This window comes from Phacochoerus africanus, chromosome 8 (genome assembly GCF_016906955.1).
Source record: "Phacochoerus africanus isolate WHEZ1 chromosome 8, ROS_Pafr_v1, whole genome shotgun sequence".
NCBI lineage: Eukaryota > Metazoa > Chordata > Mammalia > Artiodactyla > Suidae > Phacochoerus > Phacochoerus africanus.
In genome coordinates this window covers 56,882,889-56,902,968 of record NC_062551.1, presented here as the reverse complement: position 1 = coordinate 56,902,968, position 20,080 = coordinate 56,882,889, and the positions used below count along the sequence as shown (strand labels likewise).

Here is a 20,080-nt window from a genome sequence, read left to right as displayed (position 1 = left end):
TGCTCCAAGAATCAGGGCAAAAATGTATCCCCACCTAAAAGGGAGAGATGACCTTAGAAGACTGAAATCAGGAGACTACTATAAGACAGAAGGTAGAAATAGGATCTCCCATTCCAGAGGGTAGAGTCTCCCTGATCCATGCAGATATGTAGCAAAGACCTTGTGAGAAAAGTATCGAGTTCTGCCCCTGACATGGCCAGCTCCTCCAAAAAGGAAACACCAGCAGTGTCAGGCACATGTATCAGTAAAGGGTAATTTGAAATTGCTCAACAAAAAGCCAAGATAGCCAAGCACAAAGTCCAAACCTACTCATGACCACTGTTTCTTCACATAGTGTAGAGACACTAAAACTCAGGAGAGTAAGTTTTTCAGTGGCCTAATCCTAGGGAAGAAAATGGAGTTAAGGCATGACCTGTTAGACACTGGAGAAAGGTCAGCTCCAGCCCTAGGACTGGATCATACCCAAGGGAAGCCATGCATGGACGTGTTAGTGACTCGAAGCCTCGTTTGTAGCAGGAGCAAAGGACACGACAGGGCTACAAAGAGAGATGAGCGCTCCACACAGCGTCTCCAAAGTCACCTCGGAGACCCAAAGAATGCCTTTCATCTTTGGTTGTTTTTCTGTAACTCTCGTGGCAACCCAAACCTTCACTCAAGACCTGGAACAGCAGTGTCCAGCATAGCAACAGAGAGGTAGGAAAGAGGAAGAGGGGCAGTTATTCCGAAGAAGGGAAAGACGTTGTCATAGAACCTCCGTTTTTTTTTGTTGTTGTTCTGACACACTCTATTGTGTGTTTTGTTAGGTGTTGTCTTTCACTATTGGTCATCCATTTATCACTGGGCCATAATATTTACTGTACTTGAAATCTTGTTCTGTATCCTTGGGGCTTGATCTCACTGACTAGGGAGAGACTGCCTCTCCTTTGACTTGACAGTTCTTAGAAATGGAAAATAATCTTGATGGGACACCCCTCTCCTGTGCAGTTGAACCAACCCAAGGTCCACGTTGTCAACAATCTCCTTACCTCTGGTGCCTGTCGTCACCTCCATCACAACATAAAGTAGGCGTGAACTTTGCCTGTGAGGCTGTGCACTAAGAAAGCGCCACCATCCCCTGTGTAATTCTACTCAAATGTGTTGCCATCTAAGGAGGAGGGACACAGAGAAACCACACAGAGGGATACTCTGCAAACCATGGGTGTGCAGTCTTCAAAAGTGAAAGTGCCACAGAAGGAAAGTGGTGGTCACTGCTCTAGATGAAAGAAGCTATAATTAAGGCAATGAAATGCCACCCTTAAAATATCACTGGATCCTAGTTTGATGAAAACAGAAAGAGATCATTGTGTCCCTTGGGGAAGAATATATATATATGGACTGTCTGTTAGTTGGATTGTTTACTGGTAATGTGTGAAATGAGCTAGTTTCATTTTTTAAAAGAGCGACCTCAACCATGGGTCATGCAAAGTCAAGTTGCAGATGTATTCCATCTTTCCCGACTCTCCTCTTCCTGGTGTGCAGGCAGCATCTTTTTTTTTTTTTTTTGTAGTGTTTTACCTTGTTGGGAGAGCGACAGCTCCAATCTCTTATAAGGATGAATCCCTAAATGAGAACTCCACCATCATGACCTCAACACTCCTAATCACCCCACCCAAAGGCCCCACCTCCAAACATCATCATATTAGGGATTGACGCTCAATATATGCATCTGGAGAGGCACAAATACTTAGTCCCTTGTAATAATGATTCAGCTGCCAAGAGAATGCACTCGTGGTGGTGCAGCAATCATCTCAGAACCATCCAGCTATTCCACACACAAGTCAGCATGATGACTGACCTGCGTTCAATGGTCTGTGATAGAGGGCATCCAACTCTAAATGTACAGAGAGAGTTTTAGTAACAAGGGTTCAAGGATGATTTCCATAAAAGCATTTATGGTATTTCAGTGAATGCAATAGGTTTATTTCTACTCACCAGAAAATATGTCCTCCATGTATCACTGGTGGAAATGACTTCCGTTGGCATATAAGGTTAGTATGGCAATATTTATACAAACCCATGGAATCAAGAAAGAAGCGTGGATGACATGTGTTTGTGTGGGTTTCACAGTTTGGCATTTACTGATGTGGTAGCAGACATACTCTTGAAATTACATACAATTGAGAGTTAATCTGCCAGACCCACTCTGGTCTCACCTTCTGCCTTGATTTCAAATAGGAAACAAAAATAGTGATAGAAGATTGTTTATTCAAATGCTCTGTGTGGTCTCCCATTGTGCAAAATGTGAAGGATTACCTGGGGTGTTTTATATGAGCAAAAGTTTTCATCCTGGCCTCCATGTAGAAACAGTCCATGAGCAAGTGGTGAGTCCAGTGTAAATGAGGGCATGACTGAGTGGAGGAAGGTATGAGTGACTCCGCCTCCCTTTGCCAACTCCATCCTCTTCATCTCCGTACTGCCTCTCTCTTCACTTCTTTACCCACTGTTACCAGCAGAGAAGTGATGTTCACTTAGGTTTTTAAACCACTTCTTCATCCAGGACCATCACCCATCCACCCCTGGGCCTTCACATGTCCCCTCCGTGGACACCTCCAGAGACCACCTCCATCCCTTGTCACGTCTCTTATTGCCAAATGGACACATCAGCCCAACACTCCTCCTTGTCATGACCTTCACCTTCATTTTCCCTTTAAATATGCTTGCTCCAGACGAGAGAGCTCAGCCCACATCCCACATCCTCGTGGCCTCTCCCTCCATGTCCAAACCATCAATCATTAGTTGCCATCTGCTCCCCTTGTCTTCAGTTCACACCCCTACAACTGCCATTTCCTCTGGGTCCTTTAGTCTCTTCAAGACCACTGCCAACCACAGCTGCCTCTGTCTCCTACCACCGATGGTCTCCATGAACCCATCATCTTCCCTGTAAGAATCCAGCACCCCTTCCCATTCTTTTTTACTACCCTGGACCACTAACTACCCACAGGACATTCACATCCCAATGATACACTTCAATGTATTTGTTTTATTCATTAATACTGTCCTGGCCCCATGTTGCCTGTCTGGCTGTAGGGTCTTTGCTTCTGCTCCTCCAGCAGCTGATCACCTCCACACCCAAAGCAATTCCCTGACTGTGCTTTTACACTCTGAGCTACTGCTCACCCACTAAATTGGCCCCAAGTCATGTGCCAAAAAACAGTGAAATCTCTGTTGCCCCAAATCCCAAAGTCTCTTTGGCCTCGTCTTACCCCTTCACCTAGGCACTCTTTCTGGTCCATCTATCTGCCTCATATTCACTCTTAGGCATACTCCCGCCCCCCCCCACTTTCTCACACCTTCCCCATCAAGTAACAAGGCTCCCAGCGCTTCTTAAATGCTGCACGTTTAGTATACAATCTTTATGGGGAGTGTCAGGTTGGTAGAAGGATAAAGAGCTCTGCCCAAATTTCTGGCCTTCACAATCTAGGAGGAAAACACAATTTTCCATATACAAAGACATGGTCAAAAAAATAACCCACCTGCTGACCATGTGATGATGGTGTGAAAGTGAGGGGACTGTGTCATTGGCGTGAGTGTGCACTGGGAAGGGTGTGAGAGTGTGAGGATGAGTCCATGTGTCATGAGTGTGAGTGTGGGACTGAGTGAGTGAATGTGAGAAGGACGGTGTGGATACACATTTGAGTGTGTTTGAGTCTGTGAGTGTGGATGCTCTGTGCTTGGATGTATGTCTGACCATGTTCATGTGTGTGTTTGGAAGCAGCATTGGCGACCACATGGCTTCCATCCCTGACGTGGAAACACAGGGCAGATGCAGTGAGAAGGTCACCTTAGCCCAGGTGAGACCTGACCTTGGCCCTCAGCTCTAGGAAAGTGGTCTCCAGAACCTGGGAATGTCATGCCCGACCAGAGTGTCTTTGTTTGCTTTGGGATTTGACCACCAGACACTCTCCCAGTGTAATTTTTGGTGGGGCATTGGACCACACAGTGTCAGGTTGGGCTCTGGAGGCATTGGTGATGAAAGTAACAGCCCAACTCTCACAGTGACTGAGACTAAAGGTCAGCCACACACAGTATGTGACTGATCTCCCATCAGAGCCCTGGGCCCCTGGTGTGGGTGCCCTTCGCTGGTGAGAGTTCTCCACAGCTTGTCACAGACCAGTACAGGGACCTAACACGTCTTCAGAGGAGAGTACACCTGGCCTCCACGTTTCATCCTTGCCCTGGACTCTGCCCTCTGCATCTTCTCCCTAGTTTGTTGTTGATCTGATCTTTTCCGTGCAGTAAACCATCACAGTGAGCACAAGAGCTCTCAGCCAGTTCTGTGAATTCTTTTAAGCGGTTGTCAAAGGGAGAGTGGTTTTAGGAACCCGCCTCCCCCAAGCTGTAGTTGGTGTCAAAACTGGATGTGACTTTGGTGAATTAAGTTCCTACTCATGTCTTGGTTGGACTGAAAACTCTTAAGTGGACAATGAGTAGTAAACCTCTTTCAGATTGTGGATTTGTTTGTTGGAAATTTCAAAACATTTATTTGGCTCTTAAATCTTAATGTGTCTTCATTGATTGTATAACCAATAAATACTCCTTAGTGAAATTCAGCAAAGATAAGGGTAAAGACCTGTCTTAGGAGTTGCCACCGTGGAACAGCAGAAACGAATCTGACTAGGAGCCGTGAGGTTGCAGGTTCGATGTCTGGCCTCGCTCAGTGGGTTAAGGATCCGGCATTGCTGTGAGTCATGGTGTGGTTCTCAGATGTGGCTCGGATCTGGTGTTGCTGTGGCTGTGGCGTAGGCCCGTGGCTCTAGCTCCTATTAGACTCCTAGCCTGGGAACCTCTGTATGCTGTGGGTACAGCCCTAAAAAGACCAAAAAAAAAAAAAAGACCTCTCTTAGCATTAAGTATTCATTAAGAAAGTAGCATTAGCTAATTTTGAAGTTAGAAAAATCATAGGAATCCCCTGTTTAATAGTCTGGTTCTGGTGCTTTGGTTTGTGGGGCACACTTTTATTATCACCATTTTTGTGTGTATATTTCTCTGGATTTCCTATCCCCTTGGGGGAATATTGGTCACATACAAAATCTGAGAAATTTTCCGTAACGTTTCCAAAGTAATTTGTGTAGTTACGCAAATGAAGCCAATAATTTCTAGTATAAAATATTGCCATGTTCATCTTTTTGGAATTAGCCATTCCTCTTAGACTGCCCGATTTGATTGATCTGCTCAGTAGTTAAAGCGAGGTAGCTTAGGAGTCTCGAGATGAATAATGAACTTGACTTAGTGGAAGAAACTCTCAGTGCGGCAGGGAAACCCATGAGACACACACTTTCATGCCAGTCCCTCCTGTGTCTGACACTGATATTTACTGCTCCTTCCATATGAGACTCTGCTGCCATCACTAAGCATTACATGCAAGAGACTCTTTAAACCTGTCAATATCCCTATGGAGATACTCAGACAAAACTTTTAATTGGTTCTTGTAATTAACATCCAGGAAAAAGTTCAGGCAGAAATATCCCCAGGTCCTCAAGCCTGCACTGCCATTGCTGTTACAAGTGAAATGATAATTGCAGTTCTAAGGGAAGGCGAGGTCCCAGACCACAAACCGTATATCAGGGTCTGGCTGCCTTGCTCCCTCACAAGTGCTGCTTGTCATGACCTTCACACTGAGCTCACCATCCTGGGAACACGAAAGCTTCTGATGAGTGTTTTGTGTTTCAGTCTGAGAAGCAGAGTCTGGAAGGAAGGAAGTCTAAGTGAGTGTTCATGCCTGGAAAAGGGACTCTGGGAGTTGGAAGAGATTCAGGGGCCACGCTAGAAAAAAAGGCATAATAATTCCTTATTGGTGAGCTGAGCTGCAAAACCAAGGTGAGGCTCTTAAACCCAATACCAGTACTTGATGGCTTCCAGTGTAATTTAATGAAATACGCACTGGGAAGGATTCTTGGTGAGTCATTTCAGTGATATTGAGGAATCATTTTTTATCTGCTTAACCATTATAGTTTTGAAGTCAGTCTGCTGTCCTATGACAGGAATCATTTAAATGTTGGATATTATTAGATGTGTACTGCTTATAATGCCTTCATGCTTATAATATAGAGTAGAATAAAACTAACAATTTTCTAATTCTCTGCAAGACCATGAATGCGAATTTGTTTCTGGAAATTAAAAAAATTCTCTATTATCTAACTCTCTGTAACTGACTTGTGTGGCAACAGTAACTGGGTCTCTCCTGAAAGCATCTGAGGTCTCATGAATATAATGAGACTATTTTCTCTCTTGAAGTTAGAAAAGCAGCATGCAAGGAATAGGTTAGCTTCTCATCAGAAAATAGTTGTCAAGATCAATGCATCTCATTTCATTATCTCTGGTTGATACGTAGCCAAGATAAATTCTAATCACCAAATTTATTGCCTTATGATTTCAAAATATAATATCCTAAAAGTCCTTATTCTCCTTCTTCTAGTTTGCAGATCTCCTGTATTCTAATATGTTTCACAAGTGTTGCTTTATTTTAATAGTTTCCCTTATGTGGGTATTAATGTATACCTAAGCTTTTTTTTTTTTTTTTGTCTTTTTGCCTTTTTCTAGGGCCGCACTGTGGCATATGGAGGTTCCCAGGCTAGGGGTCTAATCTGAGCTATAGCCGCCGGCCTACACCACAGCCACAGCAACACCAGATCCGAGCCACATCTGCAACTTGCACCACAGCTCATGGCAACACCAGATCCTTAACCCACTGAGCAAGGCCAGGGATGGAACTGGCAACCTCATGGTTCCTAGTTGGATTCATTAACCACTGAGCCACGATGGGAATGCCCCAGTGTATACCTATGCTTTTGAAACACAAATTTTAATAGCTTTGTTTCTCTCTCCCATTGTTTTATTACATATTACTTTTCACACATTACTATTTAGGGAGATAAGATGATGGCCCAATTAAGTATCTGATAGATGCCATTGTGCATTTTGTCCCAAGTATGAGAGCAGATGGTTCTTTCTGCTGCCAAACCAATACTGAGCCAATCATGCATTCATCACATCCATCTTGGACCAAGGGAAGTGTCCCAAGAATTAGCCTGGAATTACTGCATCTATAATTTATTATGTTTTCTAAAACTTCACTCATGTTTGATAGAAGAAGTAGGGGTGTTTGGACTACAGATGGAAATACAGTTTGCCTCTGAACTCTTGATATTGTACAGAAATTATCTGTCTCCCATAGCATCTTAATCGTTGCTGTAGATGAATTCATTCAGTAAATGCCTCCATTATCATATCTGGATTATCTCTAGAAATAGACAGTTCTCCCTGTTTGGAGAAACTCTGTGGTTTAAGCAGGTCTTAAAAGCATGTTGAAAAGATCCCCCCTGACACCCTTCAGCCCATACTGGATATCAACCTACAGAAAAATCTTTAAACAACAATCACTACACCAAAAATGAAAAATACAATAAAAATGATGTGAAATAAAATGAAAAACGTATTTTTAAAACTTCCCATAGGTCTGGATTGTTTGAAAAACTTGGCTGATGAGGTTGGTTAGTGTAACACAGTGGTTAGGGCACTGGCTTGGCAGTCCACCTACCAGGTTCAAATCACCAGTCAGGCTCTAATCTGCATGTGAGTTTTAGAGAGACCACCTAACTTCTCTTGAAGGTGTTCTTATCTTTACAGTAAAAATAATGCCAGTGCCCACATCTTGCAGGTATGAATATCAAGGAATGTACCACATTATTGCAGTATAGCCGTGAGTCTTATAAGTGTTATGTAAAGAATGTGCATTCTAGTCTCCGGGCTTTTAACAAAACAAAACCTGAAGTAAACATCTCACAGTGTATGTTGAATTGTAGTCAATAGATACATATGCACGTTTCATGGCAGGATCCTCTGTGGATGACCTCTACGTATTTTCCAAGGAGAATGGTCCCTTACCTCCAGCCACAGTTGGACTCCTGGGCATGTGTCTTCATCGTGACCATTGTATCTTTCTTTTCTCCAGTGAGAGCATGCTGAAGTCCACAGAGCTAAAACTCAAGCACCCGGCTACATTTGATGCTTGGTCATTTTCTGAGACAATGTCCCCCAAACAACAGCAGCTTTCACTTGAAGCACTTCGGCGATTCATCCACGCAAATTTGTTTTTTATCCTCACAGAAGAGACGGGCTGTGTCCATGGGCACCACCTGCCCTGTAAGTGTCTCCAGACATCAAGATCAGCCCCATGAACTCCAGGTTGGGAGAACTTAAAGGAAAATGCCTAAGGATAGGGGTTTGCACATTCCCCTGTAAGTGTGTATGCTGTACATATTATTTTCCCTATGTTTATGATGCCAAATGAAGTAAAAAATATCATGAAGAACAGATTTCCAGCACTGTTCTGCTGAGGTTTCTGACAAATTCCCTGAGTCACTATATGCAGCAGTGTTATCATTCCCTGATGTGCTGTTCTTGGGCTCATGGGCTGGACCTGAGGCTCCCCAAGTTTCATCCCATACAGACACAATCAGCAGGTCAAACACATTTACAGGACAACTTTCCCCAATTACTTTCTTTTTTTTCTAATATGTATTTCTAAAATGTTAGGGAGTTCCCGTCGTGGCTCAGTGGTTAACGAATCCAACTAGGAACCACGAGGTTGCAGGTTCAATCCCTGGCCTTGCTCAGTGGGTTAAGGATCTGGCATTGTTGTGAGCTGTGGTGTAGGTCGCAGATGTGGCTCAGATCTGGTGTTACTGTGGGTCTGGCATATGCTGGCGGCTACATCTCTGATTAGACCCCCTAGCCTGGGAACCTCCATATGCCCCGGGAAGCAGCCCTAGAAAAGGCAAAATGGCAAAAAAAAAAAAAAAATGTTATAGACACATGCAAGTTACAAGTGCATAGCTCAGTGGAATTTCTCAAAAGTCCAAACCATTGTAGGCAACACTTACATCAAGTAAAAGAATGTTCAGCCCTGCATAAAACATGTGTGCCCCACCCCCCCACCCCCGCCAAATCACCACCAAGGGTATGGTTCTATTCCATGTATTTGAAGGAGTGGAAAAGTTGGAATATAGATTTCCATCTTTGCACATTTAAGAGATTAGATCTTTTGCCTGTTTTGTTCTTTTACATAATTTTAGACATCATTAAATCTTTCATCTTGGACTTTTCCAGCTCCATGTGATGTGGTGAATTTATTTGCACTTTGCATATGCCTGAGAGCACTCACTGGCACTGTTGTTAGGATGGCATGGAGTATGTATCAATGAATTGACTTTACTGTTAGTGAGCAAGTGGGTGGTTTGAGTTTGGGGTACCAATGATTAGTGTTGGCATATAAATTCTGTAACTAGTCTTTTAGTGGGACATAGACAAATTTCTTGAGTGTGGTCTTCAGAGTGAAACTGTTGGAACATAGGATTTGATGTGAACTGCAGGAATAGACACCACAGTTTTCTAAAATATTCCTACCAGTGTGAACACCCACAATTAGTGGAAGATTTTTCATTGATCCACATCTTTGCCAAAACTTGCTCTTTCTGTCATTTTCATTTTAGATTTCTTGGGAGTATTTGTGAGTATATATATGGGGATATATTTTGTCTTTTCCTATAACTACAGTCATCCAATATTTTTATATATTATTTTGCACTGAATAACCTGTTTTGGGGTCTTTGTTAGAATGATTAGTTCATTGTTTATTGAGTTGTGTGGTTGTAGGAATACGTTGTGTTGGTTGCCAGTTTTATCCCTTTGTTTCTATGAGTGCGTCTCTGTGTGTGTGTGTGTGTCTATTTTTCTGAAACTGGCTTTTATTTTTATTTTATTTTAATATATGTTGAAATCACTTCACCTATATGTTAATAGGTTTTGTTCTGTTTAGAATGTCTTCTTATTCTGAGACTATAGAAATATTCTGGTTTTTTTTTTCAAAAATATATATTATTTTTCATTAAACTTTATCAACTATTTATTCACAGTTTAAATATTTTATGATGTGGGCAATGGTGGGTTTTTTCTATTCTGAATATGGGTGCAATTTTTCGGCTATTTATTATACAGTATTATGCTCTTCACTCTCATTTTATTTCCTCCCCCAGGTTAACTCCACGTCATCCTTCCTGCTCACTTTTCCATAAAACATACACTAATCTCCTCGTCTCTTCCTGTTTTGTGAAGACTTGGCAACAGACAGGAGCACACAAGTAATGTTACACTTGAGATCAAAAATCTTCAATGCAGGAGTTCCCGTTGTGGCGCAGTGGTTAACAAATCCGACTAGGAACCGTGAGGTTGCGGGTTTGATCCCCGGCCATGCTCAGTGCGTTAAGGATCAAGCATTGCCATGAGCTGTGGCATAGGTTGCAGATGCGGCTTGGATTCCTCATTGCTGTGGCTGTGGTGTAGGCCGGCAGCTACAGCTCCGATTAGACCCCTAACCTGGGAACCTCCATGTGCCACAGGAGCAGCCCTAGAAAAGGCAAAAAGACACACACAAAAAATTTTCAATGTACCTTTTTGCAGAGAGGAATGACTGTTGCTCTTATTTAAAGGAAAACACGGTGAATGACAGACTATTCTCCCTAGATGTGACAATAGCACTTCTCTCTTTATCCCAGACGACAGCTGGAATTCTGGGCAATGTCTCCCTCCTTTACCGTTACCTCTTTCTCTGCCACACTCAGAGCAGGTCGAGGACCACAGACTTGATTCTCCAGCACCTGACTCTCGCCAACTCCTTGGTCATTCTCTCTAAAGGAGTCCCTCACACAGTGGCTGCTTTGGGGCTGAAGTATTTTCTCAGTGGTTTTGCATGTGAACTTCTTTTCTATGTCCACAGAGTGGGCAGGGGTGTGTCCACTGGCCCCACGTGCCTGTTGAGTGTGTTCCAGACCATCGTGATCAGCCCCACGCACTCCTGCTGGAAGGGTCTTAAAGTCAAAGCCCCCAAAATTGTTCACTTCTGCATTGTCCTCTTCTGGATCCAAAATATGTTTTTAAATTCAATTAATCCTATCTATGTGTTGCATGTGTCTAGCACATGGAGCAAGAAAAATATCACAAAGTTTAGAGATTGGGGGTTCTGTTTTACTACAGATCGTGAACAAATCACAGGCCTGATACATACAGTATTGATAGTTGTCCCTGAGGTTTCATTTTCTGTGATTATTACCTGGGCCAGTGGCTCCATGGTTTTCATCCTGTACAGACACAGCGAACGGGTCCAACACATCCATGGGAATCAGGTTTCCCCCAGGTCCTCTGCTGAATCCACAGCCACCCAGAGAATCCTGGTCCTGATGAGCACGTTTCTCTCTTCCTATGCCCTTTCCTCCATCTCTCACGTTTGTATTGCTCTTTTTCTCCGTCTTGATTGGTGGGTAATGAACATTTCTGCCCTAATTTCTCTGTGCTTTCCAACCATCAGCCCCTATCTCTTCATGAGTCACAGGAACATGGTACCCAGGCTCTCTTTTCCATGGATAAGAAATTGAAAATCCTTTAAACTGATCTGACATTTGTCTAGTGTATGTTTTTGCTGAATGTTGATTTGTTTATTCTCTCATTAGATTAAAAAATCAGTACAACTTTGTCAGTGGAACCCACATGTCTCTAAGGTAAATGGTAGTGGGTACTGATGTCCTCAGCTCCTTGAATTTGGAACACACTCACGGGGGAGGTGATGACAGCCGCTTGGCCTCATTCTCATGCACCTGATGACCGTGGTCTGAATCAAATGGGGCTTGAAGCACATTGAATGCCTTTGGTCCTACCTCCTGTGTCACAAGAATCAAAGTGGCTGACCCAGTGGTGTAGTCATGGGAATATTAAGCAGAAGTGAATACAGTCCAGCAGTGAGTAATAGATAACAATGGAAGACAGTTTCCCATGGGTTTCCTTGGATGTGCATGTCTGAGTGCCAGTAGCAAGGGAAGCTTTTATTCTGAAGTGCAGTGCAGATCCTCCCAGGTGTGGGATCAACCTGGGGGTTTTCTGAGCAATTGGAGCATTAGGTGATGGTGAGTGGGAAGTGGGAAGGATGAGTGTGGGCAGTTCTGTGGGATGTGGCCACCTCCTTGGGCATGCGTTCATGTCTGTGTGTGATAGGGGGGGTCCCTTGTTCCTTCTACAGCGATTCTGGTCTTGGTTGTGAAACAGGGTTAGATCTATGGATTCTCCATCTGAGCACATAGTTCTGAGGGATTCTGGGAAGAGTATGCTCTGCAAAGACCTCCAGACCCCAAAGAGTTAGCGTATGCTGTACCAGGTACAGATTCTGGGTGCAGATGAAATCTGTGATACTATTTAACTTGCCTGTGGATAACATAGAGCCAATGTCTGAAGAGGCTGCTGGAGACTGTGTTGGAGTCAGCTCTGCTGAGGATATTCTCTTAATACTTTGCATCCCCAGTTCAATCCCAGGACCCTGGCACAGCCATAGGACATCTAGGTTGAAGGATGTGCTAAGATTGGGTCCACTGGGAGATGCCATGGGAGTTGGGCATGTACCCATCCAGGAGAGCCTGGCTGGACGGGAGAGGAAAACAAAACATTATCTCCATCCATGGCTCTTAGTCGTGTTTGCAGAAGGTCAGGTTTTTGCTATGGTTTCTGGTTCCAAGTGGACCTGAAACTGCCCTTGGGGAGCAACAGGTTTCTGGGTGGGCAGTTCAGGGGCCCATGTGGGTGGAGGAACCATGTTGTAGCTGCCAATTCTGGGCTGGGAGGAGTGAGGATTTTGCAGGAGAACATTGGGCATTGGTGCAGTTTGGGGAGGTAGACTGAAATAGGACAGATTTTAGTGGGAGGAATTTATTGTTATAGGTTGGTGATCCAGCAGCAGAACCAGTAGGGGCTTAGCACAGGCCCCAGTATGGTCTGAGAGGGGCATGTGTCCAGGAGCAAAGCCCACTGCTTCCAGGACTCCACTTCTTTGTAGCAACCACAAGAACTCAGGTTCAGTCAGTAACAGAGGATATTAGCTGGAGGCCATGCAAAAATACTAGAACCTGCTGTTCCTGCATCACAGCCCATAGGGCCTGGTGCTTGTCACAGCCTCCACCAGAAATAGAAAACGCTCATCTTTCCCTCTGAGGCCATACTCGAAGAAGGTTTCACCATCATCCATGTGTAGAATTTCGTCTCAAAGATTCTGCTGAGTCTCACAAAGAGGCACTCAAATCAGAGAAATCCACACTCAAGGACATTCTGCAAATGGTGGTATGCCCTGATCAAAAGGGTCAATTTGGGGGCATTCACATCATGGCTCAGTGGCAATGAACCTGACTCAGATCCATGTTTAATCCCTGGCCTCTCTCAGTGGGTTAAGGATCTACTGTTGCCACGAGCTGTGGTGTAGACTTGGCTTGGATCTGGCATTGATGTGGCTGTGGCGTAGACTGGCAGCTGTAGCTCTGATTCAACCCCTACCCTGGGAACTTCCCTATGCCATAGGTCAAGATTCAAAAAACTCGACTCCAGGAGTTCCCATCATAGCTCAGAGGAAATGAATCTGAGTAATATCCATGAGGTTGCAGGTTCAATCCCTGGCTTTGTTCAGTGGATTAAGGATCTGGTGTTGCTGTGGCTGTGGTGTAGGCTGGCAATTGCAGCTTCGATTCAACTCCTAGCCTGGGAACCTCCATGTGCCAAGGGTGTGGCCCTAAAAAGACCAAAAACCAAAAACCAAAACCAAAAACTAGACACTCCAGGCAACCATATGCGATACTTGTACAATGACTGGATCCCAGATTTACGAAGGGTCCCTTGTACCAGCTGAAGATTTTCTACATGGATTATTATAGACGGTCTAGTGTAATTTTGTTAAGAGTGATGGTTTTGTTGAGTTAACTAGGAGAACAATCTCAGTGTAAGTGACTGAAGATCACATTGCAGGTAGATCCAGTGTGTGGTGGGGTCCTCCCCCTGGTTTGCACACTGTCTCCTTCCTGCTGAATCCACAGGGCCGGCAGAGCGAGCTCTAGTGTCTTCTGACAAGGACACACACCTAGCATGGTGGCTCCCCCTTCATGACTCATCTAAACCTAATCATGTCCCCAACACCCACCTCCAAATACCTTCATACTGGGGTTAGAACTTCAGCCTATCTCCTTGGGGGAGGGACGCTACTATTCAGTCCAGAGCAATAATTATGCACCAACAGTAAGAGTGCAGTCTTGGCGGTGCAGCCACCCCCATCTCAGAGCTATCTCTGTGAGCTACGTGTGCAGGAACCAGCATGATCACAGATCCATATTCCATGTTGTCTGTAGGAGAAGGCGTTCGATACTTTATAAGTATATATTGTGAGTGATCAATAAACATGTTTTTTTAATGATCTCCATGGAATGATATGGGATATTTTAGTGAATGGGAAAGATCTGTCTTTGAAGGATGAAATATCTTCTTCAAAGGTGCTCATTGAGGAAAGAAATTTGATTGGTGTGTAAGACCAGTGTGACAGCATTTATGCAAACATAATGAAGGAGGGACATAATATTTTAATAGATTATTTGTGGACTATTTTTTTCATTTTGTACAATTGTAAATACAATATTGGAGATACTCCAAAACTACATTAAAAGGAGGATAACCTAAAATTTAAGAAACATTTTCAGCTGGATTACGTGATATCAGTTTTTTAGTAATTGATTTAATGTTCTTCACTAAATGTGTTTCTACTTAATCTTAATGTGCATTCAATTTATATTATTGCTGTAATAGAGTTCTAGGAATTTAGCAGCTGAAAACAATACCTGTTGATCTCTTCACAGCCTACTGGGTCAAAAAGCCACAATTGAGGCTTCGGCTATCCTGGTCTCTAAGCTGATTCATGTTGTTTGAAGGATTCATTTCCTTTCATCATTCTCATGTGTCTCCTACCCTCTTGAAAGCCAGCACCACACACTGAATCCTTTGCTGTCTTGAAGGTCTTCTCTCTTCCTTTTTTATCTGATTTCAGCTCTTTAAGGCTCATGCGATTACACTGGACCCACCTGGATATTCCAGGACAGTCTCCTGTCTTCGTCAGTGGGGGCTGCTCTACAACAAGGACACCCCTGACTGGAGTGGCTTAAACAAAGGCATTTCTTACTCACTGTCCTAGAGGATGGAGGTCCAAGATGAGGTGGTGGGAGAGTCCGTGTCTGCTGAGACACCTTGTCCTCTTCAGTGGTTCCCTGATGTCCCTCTATTCACTGTGTCCTCACCTGGTGGTGAGAGAGAGGAAGCAAGGGACTTGGCATCAGAGCAGTGATCCCATCCTGAGGGATGGTCGGACCTAACGACCATGACGTGATCCCCTCCCAAGTCCTACCTCCTAACACCCTCACCTTAGTGCTTAGGAATTCAGGGTATGAATTTGGAGGGAAGCTGGCTTTCAGTCCACAACGTAGTCAGCTATGGTCAGTAACCTGCATTCAACTTCAGAGTCCGTTTTGTCTGTCGTGTGACACAACCAGGACAGTAACGCCAGGGAGTGGAGATCTGCCAGCTTCACAAAGAGACCAGTCATTGTTTACACGTATTTTCCAGTTGTTGTCACATAGAGAAAACTATTATTAGAAGTGTCTATGAGTTCGCCACCCTGTGTGAGTACGTGAGTTATGTATGTAATAAGTACGTGCATGTGTGTATGTGAGTATGACACACATGTACATTTGCTTCTGCCTGTGAGTGAGTTCCCTGCTGTGTGCTGACATCCTTACCCACTGCTATGGCTCCAACCCCTGACTTGAAAGTTGGCAGTGATTGCATCATGACCCTGTATCAAATGTGGAGTTGTTTGTAGGGAAAAGCAAGATTCCTTTGAGTGCCTAATTTATGTTTCTTAATTATCCACCCAAGTTCTCATACTGAAAAGGAGCACAGTTAATTAATTAATTAATAAGACCACTGTGGTAACTATTTGATCTAAATAAATAAGTATTGGGCAATGGCCCACCTGATTTTTGGAAAAATGGTAGAATCTATGTGCTGAGCCATCAGAACTAGGTGATTATTTGTGAGACACTCTTTTTCAATCTTCTTTTTTTCTCTGTGTTTGTTCTGTATCTAATACATCACCAATAATGGTGGCCAATAATGGTGGCCAATAATGGTAAACTATATTTTCCTCAAGATATCCATATAGATTTGCATTAAAGAATGCAGATGATGGCAACTTACTTGGCTTTGATGTGTGCAAACAACCTCTATAAGTTATGCTTCCTGTTCTTGCTCTTCCTTGTATCTCCTTGGAGATACTTGGGGGTATTGTGTCTTCCTCCATTTCTCTACCAGCACTTCAGCTGACCGTTCAGTTCAGGTGTCTGAAGGTTAGGAAGGTGCTAGGAAGAGGGTAGAGAAACACTGAGGCAAGAGATGCGTCCAGAGGGACACACAGACTCGGTGCCCGTCTTCCTGTGAGTAATGTCAGCATTTCCTGCCATCCTCCGTGTGAGCCCCTGTCTGCCTTCAGGGATCACAGGAAAGAAAATGCCTCTGGAAAGCACTGCTGTCATCTCTTAGTGGGGCTAACTAGTAACTTGTAATTGGTTTTGCCAATTAATAGTTGAGAGAAGAGTTTTCAGAAATATTCTCAGATCCCAAGACATTGCTGCTACAGATGAAATGATAATTGCAGTTCTGAGGGGAGAGGAGGGCAGAGTCACCAACCCATATATCAGGCGCCCGCTGCCTCCCTCCCACGCAGGTACTGGCTCTAAAGACCATCACGCTGCGCCCAGGGTTCTGGCAGCAGAAAGGAGTCAGGTAAGAATTTTCCATTACTTTTTGAGAGGCAGAGTCTGTAAGGAAAAGACAGATCGTGATTTTGGGAAAGTGATCATATCAGAAAAATGCAGTCTTTTGAGAATTGCCCTTTGAATGCTTCTAGTACCAGAAAAATAGGAGGTAAAATTTTCTGATTCTAATGCCAAGCAGGAAGGTGGAATAATTCTGAGGTACAACCGAGCAGATAAATAGAGATGGGGTCCTAAACCCTGCACCCATCCCTGAAGGCTCCTCATGCAGCTGAATGTACTCCACGCTGACTATGATTGTTGTGCTGAATCCAAAGAATAACAAAACATGATTTCCAAGGTGCTTTAAAATGTGGTTGTAAAGTCAATCTACTGTTGAGTTTACCTTATAGGAATTGTAGACTCAACGTTCAAGATGACCAAAGGTGCACCAGTAATACTAACAGGTTTGCAATAAGGTGTGTTGAATCTGCAGAAATTTTATCTAATCCTGGGCACAAGGCGCACACAAATTGAAAAGTTTTCTCTTAACTCTGAATGTCTGATGCAATTAATGCAGGCAGGAGCTGTGTCTCCAATAAAACCTTCATTTGTAGTTCCCTTGTGACTCAGTGGTTTACAAACCCCACTGGTATCCATGAGGAGAGGGGTTCAATCCCTGGCCTCACTCAGTGGGTTAGGGATCCTACACTGCTGTGAGCCATGGTGTAGGTTGCAGACAAGGCTCAGAGCCCAAGTGGCTATGGCTGCAACATAGGGTGGCAAGAGCGGCTCTCATTTGACCCCTAGCCTGGGAACTTCCATATGCTGCAGTTATGGCCCTAAAAAGAATATAAAGAAAAAAAAAAAAACCTTTGTAGTGTGCTGGTTATGGTGAGGTTATTGCCACGCTTAAATTTAAGGAGCAGTTGACATGGTACCTATGAGTTATCAGCAGTAGTTCTCGCATTGTTTTTACCCATTTAAATCATTCTACTAGCAATCAAAAAATCTAGTACTTAAGTTTATATAGTGCAAAAAAATACATGCCTTCCTTGCAGAGGCTGTTTTGTGTATATGTCTTTTGTGGTAATGTAATTCATAAACGTAATTATTTGCTAGTATTTCCCCCTTAACTCTGGCATAGCAATGATATAATTCCATTGTATGACAGTAACAATAACTTGGTTTTGCCTTCTGCCTTTTTATCATGTGTTCCTATTTTATCTTCCAAGGTTTACAACATGACATGCACTCATTCCATGGGACAGGTACAATTATCCCTGCTTCTCCAACATTAAAATGAAAAAGGAATCTTCCTGTTTCCATCCTAATATCGAGCCTTTTTCCTGTCCATTCCACTCACTTGTCATGGGGCAGGTTCTTGCGGTATTTCACTGCCAGCAACACAGGTACATGTATTAAGATCCTTAAAGCTTTATTCATAATTGATATTGACCTATGGACTAAAACTGTACAAATAAATGGATTCTTTTTATGGTGAAAACGATAAAATGCGACCAGTCTACAGTCAAATGTCAGGGTGCACAAAATACTAAAGATGGATCTGGATTATTATATATGAACACAACTAACTACCTGTTGGGCAGAGCATTGTAGTTCAATGCACTGTTTTTAAGATCTCCGTGGGTGTCAAGTCTCTATTTTGCCCTAAAGATTGGGTTTGGTAACTGCTTAATGTCTCTGTGTGTATGTCACTCTCCTCTGTGTAACGTCTCAGGCGCTTGCCTCATAGATGTGTGAAGAATGAAATGATCACGTGTAGGGTCTTCGGTGATAAATGTTACACTGCATGTGCTCTTTACGTGCAACATATTCAACCCATTCAAGGCTGCTCGTACCAGAAAACCATGAGGTAAATTTTTCTAAGTGGAAACTGGTGCTTAGGCGAGCATGTTGGGACTCCACTCAGTACATGTAGCCCCCACCTCACATTCCCGTGCAGGAGCTTCTAAGTCACAAGACAAACATTAGAGACTGAGCTGGGAGGATGGCCAGCGTGGATGTGACCACAGATGTGATCATCCTGATACAGACCGTGGTTGGACTCCTGGGGAATTTCTCCCATTTTTGCCATTATATCATCCTTTACTTCACTAGGTACAGGTCACGGTCCACAGATGTGATTCTTCAGCACCTGACTCTGGCCAACTTCTTGGCCCTTCTCTCTAAAGGAGTCCCCCAGACCATGGCAGCCTTTGGGTGCAAACTTTCCCCCAGTGATTTTGGATGCAAAATGATTTTCTTTCTTCACCGAGTGGGGAGGGGAGTGTCCATGGGGAGCATCTGCCTCTTGAGTGTCTTTCAGGTGATCACGATCAGCCCCCAGAACTCCAGGTGGGCAGAGCTTAAAGCAAAAGCTCCCGAGTACATTGTTCCCTCGATGTGCCTGTGCTGGATGCTCCAAATGCTGGTCAATGTCGTTTTCCCTGTGAATATAACTGGCAAATACAGTGACAAAAATATCACAAACAGAAGAGATTTTGGATACTGTTCTGCTCTTCGTTATGACGAAACCAGAAGCATATTACTTGCATTGCTGCTGTTACTCCCTGATGTTTCATGCTTGGGGCTCATGCTCTGGGCCAGCGGCTCCATGGTTTTCCTCCTGTACAGACACAAGCAGCAGGTCCAGCACATTCGCAGAAACATCATCTCCCCCAGGTCCTCGCCTGAGTCCAGAGCTACCCGAACCATCCTTCTCCTGGTGAGCAGCTTTGTCTCCTTTTATACCCTTGCCTGCACCTTTCAACTTGTTTTGGCTCTTTTTGGTAATCCCAGCTGGTTCCTTGTGAAAATCACTATAGTCATGGCTGCGTGGTTCCCAACTGTCAGCCCCTTTCTTCTCATGAGCCGTGACTTGACTGTGCACAGGATCTACGTTGCCTGGATAAGAAATGCACAGTCCCCCACTGTTAGGAGAAACCTATAAATTGTACATCTTTCCACAGTGTATAATTGTCAGTTTGTTCATTCATTCACCTCAGAGTCCCAGCTAAAATTTTGAATCTCAAGACTATAGTAAACAGGGCATGTTGAGAATCTTCTTTGAAATAAGTAATTGTAGGAGTATTTCCATGACATATAGTTACTATGTAAATAATTATATGATTGAAGTTACTCTGAGATGTTCAGAAAAGAAGTTCAGAATTTATGCAATAATAAACACCAGGTCTTAAAGGAATCTGTATATTATGAACTCTTCAATTATGTAGCATTCAATTTACAACTTTTCCCAGAAATTACATAGGCATGATCTTATGCATGAACATGGATTAGTGTGTGCAGTGATCATTAATAAGATGAACAAATTAACAACCTCATGGAATAAAGAAGAGCCTGGTGTGGAATTGGGATTTAAAATA

General features: G+C 43.5%; 2 protein-coding genes across 2 annotated transcripts; both read left to right on the top strand.

Moving 5' to 3' along the window:
* The first annotated feature begins 3,728 nt into the window (after positions 1 to 3,728).
* Positions 3,729 to 16,729, top strand: LOC125133253 (vomeronasal type-1 receptor 4-like). The gene is made up of 6 exons (XM_047791369.1): positions 3,729 to 3,830; positions 5,710 to 5,744; positions 7,991 to 8,181; positions 9,531 to 9,547; positions 10,527 to 11,432; positions 16,667 to 16,729. Exons 1-6 carry the CDS (start codon positions 3,729 to 3,731, stop codon positions 16,727 to 16,729), a joined length of 1,314 nt encoding a protein of 437 aa, XP_047647325.1.
* Positions 16,730 to 18,705: 1,976 nt separating this feature from the next.
* On the top strand, positions 18,706 to 19,647 carry LOC125132707 (vomeronasal type-1 receptor 4-like). The gene has a single exon (XM_047790350.1). It carries the CDS (start codon positions 18,706 to 18,708, stop codon positions 19,645 to 19,647), a length of 942 nt encoding a protein of 313 aa, XP_047646306.1.
* Positions 19,648 to 20,080: the final 433 nt, after the last annotated feature.